The sequence below is a fragment of the Bufo gargarizans genome, chromosome 5 (genome assembly GCF_014858855.1).
Source record: "Bufo gargarizans isolate SCDJY-AF-19 chromosome 5, ASM1485885v1, whole genome shotgun sequence".
In the NCBI taxonomy this organism is placed as follows: Eukaryota; Metazoa; Chordata; class Amphibia; order Anura; family Bufonidae; genus Bufo; species Bufo gargarizans.
The window spans coordinates 463,011,057-463,029,804 of NC_058084.1; the positions used below are offsets into that span (position 1 = coordinate 463,011,057).

At 49.3% G+C, this 18,748-nt stretch overlaps 1 protein-coding gene across 10 annotated transcripts in view; it reads left to right on the plus strand.

Moving 5' to 3' along the window:
* Window positions 1-18,748, plus strand: part of AKAP9 (A-kinase anchoring protein 9) — a 241,452-nt gene extending 222,704 nt beyond the window's left edge. For 8 of the 10 annotated variants that reach the window (XM_044292951.1, XM_044292944.1, XM_044292948.1 and 5 more), the window contains 11 exons: window positions 284-434; window positions 2,376-3,035; window positions 3,847-4,055; window positions 5,603-5,711; window positions 6,506-6,688; window positions 14,842-15,030; window positions 15,288-15,520; window positions 15,608-15,693; window positions 15,949-16,081; window positions 16,829-16,950; window positions 18,271-18,748. In XM_044292951.1, the coding sequence (XP_044148886.1) occupies window positions 284-434; window positions 2,376-3,035; window positions 3,847-4,055; window positions 5,603-5,711; window positions 6,506-6,688; window positions 14,842-15,030; window positions 15,288-15,520; window positions 15,608-15,693; window positions 15,949-16,081; window positions 16,829-16,950; window positions 18,271-18,317 (2,122 nt within the window). In that variant the 3' untranslated portion in view covers window positions 18,318-18,748. The remainder of the gene's footprint in view (window positions 1-283; window positions 435-2,375; window positions 3,036-3,846; window positions 4,056-5,602; window positions 5,712-6,505; window positions 6,689-14,841; window positions 15,031-15,287; window positions 15,521-15,607; window positions 15,694-15,948; window positions 16,082-16,828; window positions 16,951-18,270) is intronic. The other 2 variants (XM_044292945.1, XM_044292953.1) reach the window with 1 other exon arrangement.

Genomic DNA, 18,748 nt, shown 5'->3' on the forward strand with positions numbered 1-18,748 from the left:
TTCTCCAACCACAGGGGTGTAGGGGTAGCAGTCATTCCTGGGGCCTGAGGGCAATTGATGCCCCATGGCAGGTGGGGCATGGCAGATTTTGGACCAGGGCACTGGAGCCACAGATTACTTCTCAGCACAGTCATTAAACCAGGAAGACCGTAATCCATAGTACAAGAACACTGGTAGCCATATAGGACAAACTTTAAGGGATGGGTCGGGTTTAGATTGCAGGTCATTAGTGCAGCGGAAATGTGTGCATGTTTTATTATACTAAATAAGAAATATTCTGCAGGATGCAACTAAAGACGAGAAGAGACGAACTGGACAGCGTTAACGATGCCCTGGCTAACGAACAACGGAAAACCAGAGAGCTGCAGTGGGCTCTGGAGAAAGAGAAGACCAAGGCCGAGTGCCATGAGCAGCAGGAGAAGGAAGAGCTGGAGGTGAGGCACACTACATCAAGGACGTAAGGCTGGTAGTGCCCGACGACATACACCTCACAGCACTGCCGTGGTCACCAGGGAGTTGCACAGACTTCAAACCAGCTCTTATCTGCGGAAAACAATAAAGAAAGGTATATTCATCCTCATCGATCCCCCTGCTCTCCCATTCCAGCACTTACTGGGTTCTCACTGGTGTCTGCATTCCGCTCCTATCTTGACACACAGGAAATGCCTGTTCAGCCAATCACTTGTTGAGGCGGGTCACCAATGCGTGAGCGGGCATCTCCTGTGGGAGCAGGAAGCAGAGACCGGAGGGGGGGGGGGACCCAGTAAGCATCGGAACTGGGCCCGGCAGGGGACTGGTAAGGTTGAGTATCCCTTATTTCATGGTTTTATCCAGATTTTAGCCTGTTTTAAGAAATCTTTCAGCAGCTGGACACTCCCTTTAACATTATCTTCATAAAGAATAATGAAGTCACCGGTTATAAATGTCAACACAAAATCACAGCTTACGTATGAAAAATCTTTGTAAATAACTTGGTATATACATGTACATTGCATTACTTCTCTTGTACTGATCTTGAGTCTTAACATGTATCCCAAGCTGCATTCACAATTCTGCAGACTTCAGAGCTGTAATCTCCCAGCACTGTTTGCTGGCGATTGTCTTTTACAAAGCTTGCTCTGGTGATCTGTATCCTAGAAAGTGGAGTGTTCACACCTGGCCCCGGCCCCTGTATCATAGGAGCTCAGATAAGGGCCCTTTCACACCTGCGTTATAGTCTTCCGGCATAGAGTTCCGTCGTCGGGGCTCTATGCCGGAAGAATACTGATCAGGATTATCCTAATGCATTCTGAATGGACAGTCCGTCCTTCAGGATGCATCAGGATGTCTTCCATTCCGGAACGGAACGTTTTTTGGCCGCAGCAAATAGCGCAGCATGCTGCGCTTTTTGCTCCGGCCAAAAATCCGGAACACTTGCCGCAAGGCCGGATCCGGAATTAATGCCCATTGAAAGGCATTGATCCGGATCCGGCCTTAAGCTAAACGTCGTTTCGGCGCATTGCCGGATGCGACGTTTAGCTTTTTCTCAATGGTTACCATGGCTGCCGGGACGCTAAAGTCCTTGCAGCCATGGTAAACTGTAGTGGGGAGCGGGGAGCAGCATACTTACCGTCCGTGCGGCTCCCGGGGCGCTCCAGAGTGACGTCAGGGCGCCCCAGGCGCATGGATGACGTGATCGCATGGATCACATGATCCATGCGCATGGGGCGCTCTGACGTCATTCTGGAGCGCCCCGGGAGCCGCACGGACTGTAAGTATGCTGCTCCCCGCTCCCCACTACTACTATGGCAACCAGGACTTTAATAGCGTCCTGGGTGCCATAGTAACACTGAAAGCATTTTGAAGACGGATCCGTCTTCAAATGCTTTCAGTACACTTGCGTTTTTCCGGATCCGGCGTGTAATTCCGGCAAGTGGAGTACACGCCGGATCCGGACAACGCAAGTGTGAAAGAGGCCTTAGCTGTTAGGGCCGTGTCTGACGACATGCTTGCTGGTTGTTTCCCATGACAAGCAGGAGATCATTTGGTACAGCTCTAGATTATAATACAGGTTCTAAATCCAAACCATTTGGAGTTAACATTTTTATTTGTGCCCTTTTGGGGCGCAAGCGACATTTTCGTCAATTTTTATTTATTAGAGTAATTGAGGACATAGAGGCACTCCTCTGACTGCTGTCTCTCCTCGCTGCTAAACACGTGGACTTTCTGTAGAGACCGTCCTCAGCAGTGAGGAGAGACATTGCTCAGCTGAGCGCTTCTGGCTTCTCGTTTTAGCGTTTTCTCGGCAGGTGTCTCGGTGCTCAGACCTCCATGATCCTCTAGTAGCAAAGGGTAGCATAGGACCAACTAAAATTTATATTGTTATTGTTTTTTAGGACCTCCGATTTCTTTTCGAAGCGCAGAAGACCAAGACTGTTGAGATCAGCAAGCATTTGGAGGAGGAGCGGCTGCTTGTGAAGAGTCTCCAAGAGCAGTTAGCCTCCAAGGAAAGTCTACACGAGGCCGCACTTTCCCAAGAAAGAAGCAAAGTGTCTGAACTCCAAGTTTTCTTGGCCGCTGAAAGGACTCGTTCTAGCGAGCTGTCCAGTGCCCTGCAATGCAAACAAGGATTGGAGGCGCGTTTGCAGACCGCAGAGGCAACTGGACTGTCAGAAGCACACAACCCAACCGAGGAGCTGCTGAGAGATCTGCAGGGTCAGTTAGATAGCAAACATAACCGCATGATAGAGCTAGCGACTGAGGCCGAGAGGTACAAGCTGGAAAGTGTCCAACTGAGGCAGCACCTGGAGCAGGAGAGACAAAAACTGCTCAAAGAGTTAGAAGCAGAGAAAGAAGCCGCAAAACTTAAAGAGAAACAGGCGGAGAAACTGAAGTCTATGGTGGAGGAGCTTCAGCAGCAGATAAAGGGCAAAGAAGTGGAGATCAGGAGACTCCAGACAGAGGAGAAACACCTAAAAGAGACTATTAAGAATCTCCAGAAGAGTGAAAGAACCCAAAAAAGTGACTCTGATAGGGCCGAGCTCTCAGAAAGTTGTGTAAGTTTTCCTATTTAACGTAAAACTGTTCCTCCCCACACCATGTCATACATGAGCGCCGCTTCAGTTTTACGGTACGTGATGTTATGGGATTTAACAGAGCGACTCTCACTCCATCAGTGCCCCTGCAACATGATTATGGTTTGCTAGTGCATTGTTATGGCAGCCGGGAGCCTAATTTTAAAGCCCTCACAACTGACATCTTTGTACAGTACTTACGACACCTGTCAGCATTTGTCTGACATGCATAATACACTGCAATACAGAATACAGTGTATTATACAAGCCATCTGAGCAAAACAATGGTGGAATTGCAGGGGGTTTTTTTTTCACTCCCACCAGAAAGAGTTAATAAAAGTTAATCAATAAGTTATATGTACCCTAAAATGCTGCAATTGAAAATTGCAGCTTCCCTCGTAAAAAACAATCCTCGATGGAAAATTAAAAAAGTTATGGCTTTTGGAATGCAACACTGAAGAAAGAAAACACTGTCCTTAAGGGGTTAATTTTGCTTTTTGAATTTCGGGATCATGACGGCTGCTTCCAAGCCACTCCTAGCCTGACACGATAATCTTTTGCCAACCATCAAGGGCCCGTAGCAGCTACAAATTTTTATCTTTATGGGGCTGATATCTACATGTACTTATGGTAGGGCCGGAGAACCATTAAAATTCTGTCTGTCAGCAGCCACCACTAGGGGGAGCTCTAACAATATGCATTTATACAGCTCCTATTGGTTGGAGGAGGGAGTAAGGAGTCCATACCTTTGTCAGAAATTTACGTGTTACATAATCTTTGCTCTCTCCTTCAGGCCACAGATGAAACCTCCGCTGATCCGGCAAGAAGTGAGATCTATCCACCAACAGGAAGTGTCCCAAATGTTTTGTGCCCTGATCCTTTCAGTACAGTGAATGGGGATCCCAGTGCGGAGGGGGCTGCGTTCAGCATAGACAGCATCAGACGGAGGCTCCAACAGGTCTCTGCTAAACTGAAACAGCTGGAGGCCAAGGCCACTCGAAGGTGAGATGTTACAGGCATTAGTTATGTGATAATAGCACGCAGTGAAGGCCCCGCGGGGGAGGAGCCAAAGGAAATAAGCCCCACCCTTAAATCTAGACTCTAAAGTGAGTTTTGGCACTGCCCTCACTCTCTTTCCAGTGGCTAAGAAGGCCATATGTAATTTCCAAAGCCATGACTGGCACTGGGACTACTTCATCATCTTACATTTATGTGAAATGTGATGGGGCCTTGGGTTACTTGTAGGGGCCACTATAGACTGGCTGAGAGATCTGGCCATCTTCTTATCTGGTGGCCAGCATCATAGATAAGGAAAACGGTTTTCTGCTCATGGCACATTTGGAAAGTCTTGTTCTGATCTCGCTTGAATCTCACGTTGCAGCCATATTGGGCCAAATTGTTAGGCTACTTTCACACTAGCACATTTTCCGGTATTGAGATCAGTCATAGGATCCAAAATGCAAGTAAGCTGCGGTTTGCTTTCCGTCCTGCGATGTGGAGCAAGACGGATCCGTCATGACCCACAATGCAAGTCAATAGGGCCGGATCAGTTTTCTCTGACACGATGGAAAACGGATCCGTCCCCTATTGACTTTCAATGGAGTCCATGACGGATCCGTCTTGGCTATGTTAAAGATAATACAACCGGATCCGTTCATAACGGATGCAGACGGTTGTGTTATCAGTACCGGAAGCGTTTTTGCTGAACCCTGCCGGATCCAGCAAATACGCTAGTGTGAAAGTAGCCTTAGACTGATATGGCATGACTATCATTGCTCTTATGAAGTGGCCATAGCACCCTGTGTAAGCACTGACCTTAAAAGAGCTCCCGACATAACAGATCTGGAGCATATTTTCATAGAACTCTTGAGTTGTCATGTTCCTCTGTTATTCCTCTTAGAAATGTATGAATAAATTGACAGGTCACAGTTGGCAGCTAGCTGTTACCATTAAATGGTTTTCTGGGACAATAATGTTGATGACCTCTCCCTCGTATAGATTAGATCATCAATATTAGATCAGTAGGGTCCCAGTCCAACTTCCCGACAGTCGGCTTTGTGAACGGGGTGCTGCACGTTCATGAACAGGCACAGCACCATATACCGGGTAGAGGCTGTGAATGGTACTGCAGCGCTGCTCTCTTCTCTACGTGACCTAGAGCAATGTTGCAGTACAAATCTCAGCCACTAGCCAGTGTATGGCGCTGTTTCAATGCCTGGTCCAAAGCGCAGCTGGTGGGTGGCAGAGGTCGGACCCCCACTGATCTGATACTGGGGATGTGATGCAGATGACGGCTGATTATGATTCCTCTTTCAGACACATCATTTATATTTATTGCTGACCAGCTCTAGGCTGTGGAGATGGAATCGATTGTGGGTGTAAGTTCTGGCACCGCCGGGTGTGTCTGTAGTAGATCTTCTGACGACGGCCTCTCCTTAGTGCCTCCATTTTACAAGGCTCATTAATTACACAGCGGCATTAAGCTCATACGACTGTCCCGCTAGGTGGTAATGGTTGTAACATCTCTGCATTGGGTTCTTCTATTGAAGGGCGACGTTTGAAGCCACGGACGATAACGATTTTGCTTGGTCGCAAAACGCCATACAAGAGGTAGTGTCCCAGCTGGAGCGCGTGTCCATGTTGTCACTCCAAGGGCAGGTGAGATGGTGCAGTACGCTTCTAGTAGCGGAAAAATCCCTGCAGTTATCCTTTCAGACTAATACAGGCTGCCATAAACAGTAACCTGTGTTCTGCTGATAGGTTCACAGGTCATGTATTCAACACATTAGACCCGCACCCTTTGAGACAGAATGGATTGACCTGGGCCCTTGATTGCGTTACATGGTCAACCATTCAAGTGGCTGCCATTTAATATTATATTTTTTCCTCCAACAGCTGCTGCAGAAGAAAAAGTACCGCCATATGCGGCCTCCCCTGTCAATAGTAGTTAATCCCCAGGGGTTAGAGAAGCCGGGCCTGTGGCGATCAGATGGTCATCTCTAGAATGGAGAAACATGAGCTTGCACGGCCCCCTTCATTCATTTCTATGGGAGTGCTGAGAAAATCCAAGTGGAATGCTCAACTATTTTTGGAAGTCCCATAGAAAAGGGTGGGAAGCACACAGCACAAGCGCAGCCACCGCTCCGTTCACTCCTATGAGGCTGAGGTTTCGGCAGTCCCATAGAAATGAGGGCGGACGTGCATGCTCAGGCTCCTCCGTTCTAGAAATAGGTGCGGGGTCCATCAGACATTGGGGGCATGTCCTAGAGATATGCCACCAATGTGTAAGGTGGGCCAACCCCTTTAACCTTCCTTTCCATCAGGCAGAAGCCCCCTTTAAGGCTGTCCTGTGCTGTCGTGTTACATTGTGCTCCTCTTCACATAGGATTAGGCATGTATCCGTCCTGATGATATTTTACTACAATGTATGTCCTCTTATCTGTTCCCTCCAGAATTTAGTGTTACCCCCAGGCATTTCGGCGAACACCCTGACAGATAAGCTGCTGACGCAGAACGCAGAGCTGACCGGTTACGTGAGCAGATTAACAAACGAGAAGAACGATCTGCAGAACACCTTACTGAGGCTGGAGAGGGAGATCTCCTATCACAGGGCGAGAGAAGGCTCCGCAGACCATGTAGGTACCAGGCAGTGATTCACAGACAAGCAGGAATATTGTTTATAGGTAGAATACAGGCGGTCCTAAATAGCAGCCTGTATTCTGCTGATAGATTGCCCTATTATGGGATGGATCCTAACCAGTGGCGTCTCTAGCTTTCAAATTTTGGGGGGGCACACTGGGGGCCAGGACAAAAGTAGGGGGGGCAGCTATAACAACGATACATTTACACAAGTACACTTAGAAATGCTGCGATACTTTACCCAATACCTAAAACCGCAACAGGGAAGAAAAGTCCAGCTGTCTGTGGATGACACTGCTATGGGGGGGGATCTGTGGATGCCACATACCGTGTAATGTATAGCATCTTATGCTATATGTGTCATCCACAGATCCACCCCATGACAGTGTCATCCCCATTTCCCCCTCCATAACAGTGTCATCCACAGATCCCCCTCCTTTTAACAGTGTCATCCACAGATCCCCCTCCTTTTAACAGTGTCATCCACAGATCCCCCTCCTTTTAACAGTGTCATCCACAGATCCCCCTCCTTTTAACAGTGTCATCCACAGATCCCCCTCCCTATAACAGTGTCATCCACAGATCCCCCTTCCTATAACAGTGTCATCCACAGATCCCCCTCCCTATAACAGTGTCATCCACAGATCCCCCTTCCTATAACAGTGTCATCCACAGATCCCCCTTCCTATAACAGTGTCATCCACAGATCCCCCTTCCTATAACAGTGTCATCCACAGATCCCCCTCCCTATAACAGTTGTCATCCACAGATCCCCCTTCCTATAACAGTGTCATCCACAGATCCCCCTTCCTATAACAGTGTCATCCACAGATCCCCCTCCCCGCCACTCACAGGAGTGTACATTTGACATTTCTAAACCGTAATCCATATCCTGCAGTAACTTTAACTTTAAATCAGGATTAAGCGGCCGCTCATCTCTACTAGTACCTTAACCTTACACCACTCGGCTAGCTTCGGAAACAGGGCCAGGCTACAGCCTACAGGTACTGCGTGTTAGTTCTTATCGAGCGAGTGCTGATTTCTGCAGGTCAGAGCATACGGATTACAGTTTAGAAGAAATGTACACTCCTGGGAGCGGCCCAGACCAGCGGCGGATCCAGATTAATTTCTGTCCACCGCCACAGAACAAGGGTGCTTATAGAACAGACTGCACAGTGTACCGGTATACTATATATTGTGGGGCACAGCGTGGCGGTATACTGTATATTGTGGGGCACAGTGTAGGCTATATGTGTATAACAAACATATTTGACATGAAGACTTACAGTTACTTGGCTTGGCCCTTGGGGGTCTCGGACGCCACTTCCACACTTTGGCCGGGGGCTCGGCGGAGCTGATGTGTTTTATCCTAATGAGAAAGATTTCATAATAAGGATTTGGAGAAGAGGCAGAGGAATAGCAGAGCAGGGAGAGGCTGGTGCTGCTACTAGGGGTCATACCATGGGGGAGTAATAACGCCCACCATAATGCCCCCCGGTAGTAATAATTCTCCTTATAATGTGACAATGCAAAAAATACCCCCTTATGCCCCCAGTTGAGCTAATGTCCCCCATAATGTGCCAGTATAAAATACCCCTATATAGTGCCCCCAGTAAATGCCCCATAGTGCTCCTCTCCCCCTTCCTCCTAGTGCCCCCATAATGTACCAGTATAAAATGCCCCAGTAGATGCCCTCAATGTCCCCCATAATTTTGCAAGTATAAATTACCCCTTCTTAGTGCCCCCGTAGATGACTCCACGTACCAGTAATAAGACCCACATTACGTGCCAGTAATAAGCCCCCCATCATGTGCCAGTAATAAGCCCCCCATCATGTGCCAGTATTAGGTCCCCCCATCATGTGCCAGTATTAGGTCCCCCCCATCATGTGCCAGTATTAAGCCCCCCCATCATGTGCCAGTATTAAGGCCCCCCCATCATGTGCCATTATTAAGTAAGTACCCCCCCCCTTCATGTGCCATTATTAAGTAAGTCCCCCCCAATGTGCCATTATTAAGTAAGCCCCCCCATCATGTGCCATTATTAGGTAAGTCCCCCCCCCCCCCCCCAAGTATCACTATTGTAAAAAATAAATAAATAATTATACTTACCTCAGTGTCAGCGATGCGATGCAGGCCTCTTCTGGCCTGTGTCCCACGCTGTATGGCTCAGGCGGCGTGATGACGTCATCGCGCGCCTGCGCCGGCCTCTGATAGGCTGCCGGTCTAGTGCCTGCAGCCTATCAGAGCAAGGGGAAGGGACACGCCTCTCCCTCCCCTGCACCGCCGCTTAGTGATGGGAAGTTCGGATCTTTTAGGTGAATCGGTTCATTTGAATCAGCTCATTCAAATGAACCAATTCATGAATCGGATATTCGGTTCACTTGGTGAGTCAGACTGCTGAGCTGACTCGCAAGTGAACCGAAGACTCTAGGTGCCGGTGCGCATGCGCAGATGCTTGATACATTCGATTCACTCACTACTTGCTGCGCTGCTGACTCAGTGCAGTCGGCTCGTCTTCTTCAGCTCTCTCTGAACTCTGATTACTAGTATTGAGTGATTTATTATAGTAAAGGGAAGCTGAGGCTGACGCCGGACAGGAGGACTCAGGAGTCAGACAGGAGTCAGAAGCTGTCACTGTGGTGTACAATGTGAATTGTTGTCTGTTGTGCATTGTTACCCACAGTGACAACAGTCTGACACTGACAGTACAATCCATAAAGGTGATGTGAACCCACCCTTAGGGCTCTTTCACACCCGCGTTGTCCGGATCCGGCATAGAGTTCCGTCGTCGGGGCTCTATGCCAGAAGAATCCTGATCAGGATTATACCCATGCATTCTGAATGGAGAGAAATCCGTTCAGGATGCATCAGGATGTCTTCAGTTCCGGAACGGAACGTTTTTTGGCTGGAGAAAATACCGCAGCATGCAGTACTTTTTGCTCCGGCCAAAAATCCTGAACACTTGCCGCAAGGCCGGATCCGGAATGAATGCCCATTGAAAGGCATTGATCCGGATCCGGCCTTAAGCTAAACGTCGTTTCGGCGCATTGCCGGATACGACGTTTAGCTTTTTCTGAATGCTTACCATGGCTGCCGGGACGCTAAAGTCCTGGCAGCCATGGTAAAGTGCAGCGGGGAGCGGCATACTTACCGTCCGTGCGGCTCCCGGGGCGCTCCAGAGTGACGTCAGGGCGCCCCAAGCGCATGGATGACGTGATCGCATGTACACATCATCCATGCGCATGGGGCGCTCTGACGTCATTCTGGAGCGCCCGGGAGCCGCACGGACTGTAAGTATACCGCTCCCCACTACTACTATGGCAACCAGGACTTTAATAGCGTCCTGGCTGCCATAGTAACACTGAAAGCATTTTGAAGACGGATCCGTCTTCAAATGCTTTCAGTACACTTGCGTTTTTCCGGATCCGGCGTGTACCTCCGGCAAGTGGAGTACACGCCGGATCCGGACAACGCAAATGTGAAAGGGCCCTTAGTTATATAGCTACTGAATGAGATGCCTTTAACATATATATCTCCTGAGAAGCCAATTTGATTCTAAACGGTTAATTTAATTCAACCTGTAATCTAAACTCTTGTGTCATCTGTCACTTCTCCTGTCCCTTAATCTTATCACTGCTGCAACAAAAGCAGCCTCAGCCTCAGTGTAAGGCTACTTTCACACTAGCGTTCGTCGGTCCGCTCGTGAGTTCCGTTTGAAGGAGCTCACGAGCGGACCCGAACGCGTCCGTCCCGCCCTGATGCAGTCTGAATGGAGCGGATCCGCTCAGACTGCATCAGTCTGGCGGCGTTCAGCCTCCGCTCGCCTCCGCACGGACAGGCGGACAGCTGAACGCTGCTTGCAGCGCTCAGCTGTCCGCCTGGCCGTGCGGATCCGTTCAGACTTAATGGGAACGGATCCGCTTGAAGAGGTCACCATATGGCTCAATCTTCAAGCGGATCCGTCCCCCATTGACTTTACATTGAAAGTCTGAACGGAATTTTTTCTAAGTTATTAATGCAGACGGATCCGTACTGAACGGAGCCTCCGTCTGCATTAATATGATCGGATCCGTTCAGAACGGATCCGATCAAGCGCAAGTGTGAAAGTAGCCTAACCTGTTCTACCCTCTGACTCGCTGCTCTTTTAACTCAATGAATCGAATGAGTCACAAACTAAGTCGGATCTTTAGATTCTTTTAACTTGTGACTCATTCGATTCCTTTCTATTCTGACTCCCCTGCACTTACTTGTGTGACTCAGACGACTCGATTCAGAGAGCTGCTGGTGTGCTGTGCTTGCCTTGCCCCCTCAGCTCTGGTCGGTGATTGGTTGGTGGGCGGGGAGGGGTGGGGCTGGCAGAAGCCAGCTTCCACTCTGAGATCACATTACGCTCCTCCCCGTCCCTCCCTCAGGCTTCGGCTCCCTGCGTCCCTGCTGCCAGCAGCGTGAGGTGAGAGAGAGACTGTGACTGAGCTGAGCTGAACTCGGATCAGTCAAGTGAATGCTGCTGGCAGCAGGGGGGGGCGCATTTTAGTTGGGGGGGCACATGGGGGGGCCCAGCATGATGTTGGGGGGGCCGTGGCCCCCTCTGGCCCCCCCCTGGCGACGCCACTGATCCTAACCCATTGGTATCCTGGTCAGCGTTCATGTTGTGACAGAGCTGCAGCCATACAAGGTGTAAGTCTGTAAACTGGGATGGAGAGGGGGGCAAGCTCACCTTAAAGGGGTTGTCCGGGTTCAGAGCTGAACCCGGACATACCCTTATTTTCACCCAGGCAGCCCCCCTGAGGCTAGCATCGGAGTATCTCATGCTCCGATGCGCTCCCTTGCCCTGCAGGGCACGGGCTCTTTTGTTTTCAATAACACACTGCCAGGCGTAAACTTCCGCCCGGCAGTCTGTTCGGTAACGTCACCGGCTCTGAGGGGCGGGCTTTAGCTCTGCCCTAGCTGTTTTACTGGCTAGGGCAGAGCTAAATCCCACCCATCAGTGCCGGTGACGTCACCGGGCTTCCTGGCAGCCCCATGGAGAGCCACGGTACATCACCGGATCTTCAAAAACTGCCATTGCCCTGCACAATTTAGCGCAGGGCAAAGGAGAGCATCGGAGCGGAGCATGAGATGCTCCGATGCTAGCCTCAGGGGGGTTGTCTGGGTGAAAATAAGGTGAACCCGGACAACCCCTTTAATGATCAGGCAGAGCTCTCTTGAATCACTCTGCCTTATCATAAAAAGAACAGCCATAAGCCAGCTTCATCTGACCACACACCGGAAACAGCTGGTGCCTAAGGAGGCAAACCATGTGACACCAGGTATTAACGCCTCCATTACCCAAGGCCACCAAGTAAACAATAATTTACTTTTACATTACCAGAATAAACTCCTTCATTACTCTAGACCACCAGGGATACAATTATCCATTGCCGACCACCAAGGAAGCAGGCATTAATGATCCTTAACCCTATCCCAGTGATGGCCGGCACTCCGGGGTGAAACTACAACTCCCAGCATGCTCTATTCATTTCCATGGTAGTTGGGAGTTGTAGTTTGTCATCCGTATCATTGGGGGACACAGGCTTGACCTTGGGTATAGCTGTTGCCACTAGGAGGCGGACACTAAGCACAAAGGTGTGAGCTCCTGCCTTCAGCTATACCCTTCCTACAGGTTTGCAGGTCTGCAAATTTTTATTTTTTCAGGCTATTCACACACTTCTGCGGCAGGGAGTGATTGCCCCGGTTCCTGCGCAATACCGTTTTCACAGTTCTTCTCCAATCTCTTTGTGATCCCCAAAAAGGAGTGGATGTTCCATCCTGTTCTGGACCTCAAGGCGCTCAACCGCTTCCTTCGGATGTGCCGCTTCCAGATGGAGTCCCTGAGATCGGTCGTTGCGTCCATTGAATCGGGGGAGTACCTGTCCTCGACAGACATCAAGGACGCTTGTCTTCATGTTCCCATCTGCGTCAGTCATCAAAAATTTCTCCGGTTCGCAGTGGGTCCCTTTTACTACCAGTTTGTGGCCCTCCCGTTCGGAATGGCGACAGCTCCCAGAGCCTTTACGAAGGTTCTGGCGGCGGTCATGGCCATGCTCCATGCCAGGGGTATAGTGGCGATTCCTTACTTGAACGATATCCTGATTAAAGGGTCCATCATTCCGGGCAACGGCTTGCGCATAGTCCTGGACACCCTGGGACGCTCCAGATGGATCCTGAACCGGCAGAAGTCATGTCTTTATCGATCTCTGTGGCTAATCTTTCTGGGCATGTTACTCGACACCTTTTAGGCCAAGGTACTCTTGCCCCCGGAGAAGCTATCCACTCTTCGTCTTCAGATTCTCCCCTTGTTGCGGCCCCGTCCTCTTCCCACTTGTCACTGCATGCGGGCTCTGGGTCACATGGTCTCTGCCTTCGAAGCAATTCCCTATGCTCCGTTCCATACCAGGACTCTTCAGCGAGCCATTCTAACCAAGTGTGACTGTTCCCCAGCCTCCCTCGATCGGCCCATACGTCTCTCTGCCCCGACCTGCCGTGCCCTCAAGTGGTGGTTGATGTCCCCGATGCTGACTTCGGGACGCTCTTTCCTTCCTTTCCGTTGGACGGTGCTGACAACGGACGCAAGCCTCCGGGGTTGGTGGAGAGTGTTGGGAAATCTATCCGTTCAAGGTGTGTGGTCAAGCGAGGAACGCTCCCTCCCAATCAACATTTTGGAATTGAGAGCGATTCATCTCTCTCTGTTGCATTGCACAGACCATCTCCGGGGACATCAGGTTCGAGTTCAGTCTGACAAATCCACGGCGGTGGCGTACCTCAATCACCAGGGCGCCATGGCGGAAACAGCTCTGATTCTCAGCTGGGCGGAGAGCCATGTTCCGGCGATGTCGGAAGTTCACATCCCTGACATCAACAACTGGATCGCCGACTTCCTCAACCGGGAGCATCTTGATTCTGGCGAATGGGCTCTTCACCCGCAAGTTTTTCTAGCCATCTGCGCCTCCCGCTTCAACCACAAGGTATAGGACTTCATTGTGCGGTCCGGGATCCCATGGCCCTGGCGTGCGACGCCCTAGTGATTCTGTGGAGTTAGTTCACATTTCCTTATGTGTTTCCTCCTCTTCCTCTCATTCCGCGTCTCCTCCGGAAGATCAGGTCCGAAGGTCTGCCCGTCATTCTCGTCACCCCCGATTGGCCACGCCGAGTGTGGCATGCATCTGTAGTCACCCTCCTCGCCGACGAAACCTGGCGTCTTCCTCTTCGGGAGGACCTCTTGTCGCAGGGACCGATCTTCCACCCGAATCTAGGGTCGCTACATTTAACGGCATGCCTGTTGAAGCTGCGGTACTAAGGGCTAGGGGTTTTCTCGGATGCTGTTGTTCAGACCATGATTCGGGCCAGAAAGCCGTCGTCTTCCCGAATCTACCACCGGACCTGGAAATTTAGTTTGTGCAAGCGTCACCAGCTGTCTCCCATTCGTTTTTTCGTTGCCGCGACTCTGGTCTTTCCTGCAGTCGTGCATGGACTTGGGGCTGGCTCTCAGCTCCCTCAAAGGGCAAGTTTTGTCTCTTTCCATTCTTTTTAAGCAAAACTTGGCTCGGGCAGTGGGGGCCTCTTTGGCAGTGCATCATAGGGGTTCGGCCACACAATTTTACAGAGTACACACCTTTGCGTCTGCTGACGCGTCTCTGGGGCGTAGAGTTTTGCAGACAGCGGTTCTCTGATTGGCCGGAGGGTTTCTCGTTATGCCCACTATTGGGACTGCACTGTTTTTTTCTCCCAGGCTGTGAGCTGTGCGCTGCGATTGGCCAGCGCTGCAGCCTAGGAGAAGGAGACGCCCACAGGACAAGGGAAGACCCGCCTACTATAACTTAAGGAGCAAAGGTACCGGAGCCTATAACGGGAGAACGGAGCGGCGCCTGGGGATAATAGTAAGTGCAGTGAGATACCCGGGCGCCGCTCTATATGGCAGCATACTCAGTTCACATAGATTATACAAGTGAAAGGTCCTCTTTAAAGGGTAATCGCTTTCCAATAAAAAGCCAGAAAAAATTCAAATAAAATTTGTGGTGAATAATTTCTGCTAGTGACGCCCATGCCGTATAATAGCTGATTCTGAAATTTGGAGACGAGCACTGACTGTTGGATTTTCTCTCCTGCAGTCCACTTGGGGTCATGCCACGAACATCAGTTCCTTCACAGAAGAAAGAGAGGCCTGGACCAGAGAGAAGCTGAACCTGCACAAGTCTCTGAAGAAAACGGAGGCCGAGCTTTCCAAAGTGAAGGCTGAGCTGAGGAACGAAACCATTCAGAGAGACCTCGGGCGGGACACAGACAATGCCGCCCTGAAGGTAGGATGGGGCAATTTGGGTCAGTGTGGGTGAAGGTTTTACACTAGTGTGTACTGCAGGTGAGTAAATGAATGGGGTGCACCTGAGTGCAGGAGTCTGAGTCTTCCACTATGCAAAGTCTGCCCAGGGAGCATTGTCTGTAAGACTCCTTACTACAACAGATGGATGTCCCCATGGAGAACCAGTACCTTCCTCCCATTACAGATCATATGATCCCACATTGTACATACAAATATGGTTGGTGCTCTTTATTGCAGAGAGTGTATGGAAAATACCTGCGGTCGGAGAGCTTCAGGAAAGCCTTGGTGTACCAAAAGAAATATCTCCTGCTGTTACTGGGGGGATTCCAAGAGTGTGAGGAGGCCACGCTAGCGCTCATTGCCCGGATGGGCGGCCAGCCGACCAACACTGACCTGGAAGTTATCACCAAGCACTCCAGGGCCTTCACTCGCTTCCGTTCCGCTGTTCGTGTGGCAATAGCCATATCCAGGTAATGCAGTTTACTATGGCAAAATCCGGAAAAAAAAAACATTTTTACATCCTGGACTGTGTTATCTATTTCTTATGGCCCACTCAGGATGAAATTTCTGGTGAGACGCTGGCAGCGACCTATTAGTCCTATTGCAGGCACCGCTAACCGCAATGGATTTGGGCAAATTGCAGGTAAGACCTTGTTCTGGGGTGCAAAACCTTCTCCATGAATAGTACAAATGGAGGGATAGGAAGGACACCAGAGATAAGCAATATAAATGTTGTGCGCTAGCAGGCAGCCGCCCCCCCCCCCCCCCATTTTCCTTGCTTGAAGCAGTCTCTTCAGTAAGTTTTAGAAGATATTGAGTATTTGCAGCTTTTCGAGAGGGCAGCATTAGATCGCTCTACGTCATTATAAAGAGGCACTAACCTTGACATCTCCTGCAGGATATGAGGCGAGGACGGATTCCCCGTACCATCCGGCTGGCAGTGTTGACATGTATGGGGACCAGAGGCTTTCCTCGTGTCGCTCCCGATCTGGCTTTGATTCCCCACAGTCCACTGTGAATTCCCAACACAGGTATAGTGATTTTTCTTTAACAGAACATATATAACAATACCTATAGATGGACCCATTGTTTCCCTGGTGCCATAGATGCTTGGCCGCGGTGTAGCATCCTCTGTCTGTTAAAGTATACATGCACGGCTAAATTAAAGAGGTTTTCCAGGGAGAAAGTACCAAACAATGTTGATAATTACAAAGACTCATTACTCACCTCTGCCGCTCCCCTGCCACTGCTGTTCCGATCTGATCCCTACTGCCCTCCAGCAGTCCTTTTTATTTATTTATTTATTTTTAAGTTTCTCCGTGAAAAACCCCTTTAAATGCACATGCATAAGGGGAGTTAGTATACCTAGTTTATGGTAATATAATGTAAGCGTCTCATAAACACTTTTTGCCCATCACCTATCCGTTTTTGAAAAAATCTCATTAGTTCTGCATGTTTAGAAGAATGCAGTATGGTAATGGCATGATGCTACCAAGGTGACAGGGTGGTAGCCTACATTGGCATACTACTTTATAGCTGCAAAACTTTCCAAGTTACCAGTGTGGATCACTTTGAGGGCAGAGGCTCGGCTGTACTCTAACCACACATCTCACGGCTGTGTCAGTCAGATTTTCCTGTAATCTGACCTCGTACCTGCTTACTGATGGTTTCTGGGAAATGGGAGGCTGAAAGTAAAGATGAAAAACATTCTGAAAAAGTATTTTTCTGTATAATGTGCATGCATCATCAGTCCTTGATATTTATTCCCTTTTTCTCAGATATGCGTCTTCTGATCTGAGTACCTGCTCCCCCCTTCAGAATTACGACCCCGATCGAGCACTCACAGACTACATAGCGCGGCTTGAGGCCTTACAGAAACGATTAGGAAGCACGCCGTCAGGTAATATTATGTAGATGCCGCACCCTGATTATTCATAGTGACACTCAAGCGGAGGCCATCTTCCTCTCAGTACTATCTCTGACAGTCCCATAGAGACCTGCCGCTCCATCAGGACGGGGGGAATGGAACCCTGTGTGGGAGTCCCAGCAGTCAGATCCCCACTGAGCTGGTTATCCCCTATCCTGTAAAGGTGCATTCACCCGACTGTATGTATTTGCAGTCCGCAAAGCGCGGATCTACAAAACATATCGATGACGTCCATATTGCAACCTTTTTTTTTTTGCGCACTCATTGTTACAATGCCTATTCCTGTCTGAAAAACGGACAAGAATAGGACATGTATCTTTTTTGCAGGTCTGTGGACAGCGTACATTTTTTGAGCCCCATTAAGACAATGGATCTGCATCCAATCCACAAAAAATGCAGATCGGATGCGGCCAAAAACTACGGTTGTGTGAATGGGGCCTAACCCTGTAATATTCCGCCATGTTGGATCACACATTGTACTGTATATTCCATGAATAGCATGGCTACATGATGGTGCAATGAGCATGATAACCAATCACAGTGCAGCTTAAAGGGAACCTGTCACCGGGATTTTGGGTATACAGCTGAGGACATGGGCTGCTAGATGGCCGCTAGCACATCCGCAATACCCAGTCCCCATAGCTCTGTGTGCTTTTAACCTGACATGAGTCCTGTCCCTGACTCATCTCATCGGGTTTTTTTTACACAATAAAAGCACACACAGCTATGGGGATTGGATATTGCGGATGTGCTAGCGGCGATCTAGCAACCCATGTCCTCAGCTGTATACCCAAAATCCTGGTGACAGGATCCCTTTAAGAAATGTGAGCTGTAATTGGTTTCAGGTAGTTTTGATAAATGAGACCCAGACTTCGAGCTGTCATTAAAGGGGTTGGCCCCTCTAGGACACAGCCAGGATATGCCATCAATGTCAGATAGTGTGGGTCCCACCTCTGAGACTTCCAGAACGGGGCCCCCAAATTGAAGGGTAAGCACAGCATGCATTCGTGGCTGGCTCTCTATTTGTCACTATGGGAGTTCTGAAAATTGCAGAGCGCGCCATAGTGGTAAATGGAGGCCATATCCTAGCGATATGTCATCAATGTCCCAGGTAGGAATACCCTTTTAATATTAGTTGCCCTGGTAGATGGGGACCCCTGACCAAAGAGGAGGTACAATATTTAGGAATGTCTGAATAGTCGCCACTTGAAGGCTGCTGGGTGATTACCGGTAATTATGATTGTTGGTCTTCTCGATATGCTGCCTGTTTTCACCGCGATCTCCTTTGCTCAGCAGGGTCGACTGCACACAGCACAACTCACTACAGTATAAGAAGATAATGTCCCTCTTGCGATACTTGAATGGCCTTTTGTACCGTGCGCTGCTTCCGTTTAGCCGTATTGTGCTTCTTGTGGGACCAACATCCGCCCATAGAAGAATCGGACACAAGACCCCACATCAGGCAGTGTGGATCTCTGTATATCAGCTTTTTGTGTTATATATTTTTTTTTTTTGTAATCAGCCGTCGATCGACCTGTACATTATGTGGATTTCTAATTTAAATGATTAACTTATACGTATTTATCAAGGGGGTGAAAGGAACTTTTGTGTATCATGGAACTGGAAAGGACTCTTCTGAAAACATTTGCTACCGGCATTGCGGATTGAACATATCATATGTAGAGACCTATTTTTGTAATGGTAGAAGTTTTGAATTTTATGGGTATTTTGTCAAAGTTCTGAAATAAATTTCATCATTTTAACATTTTGA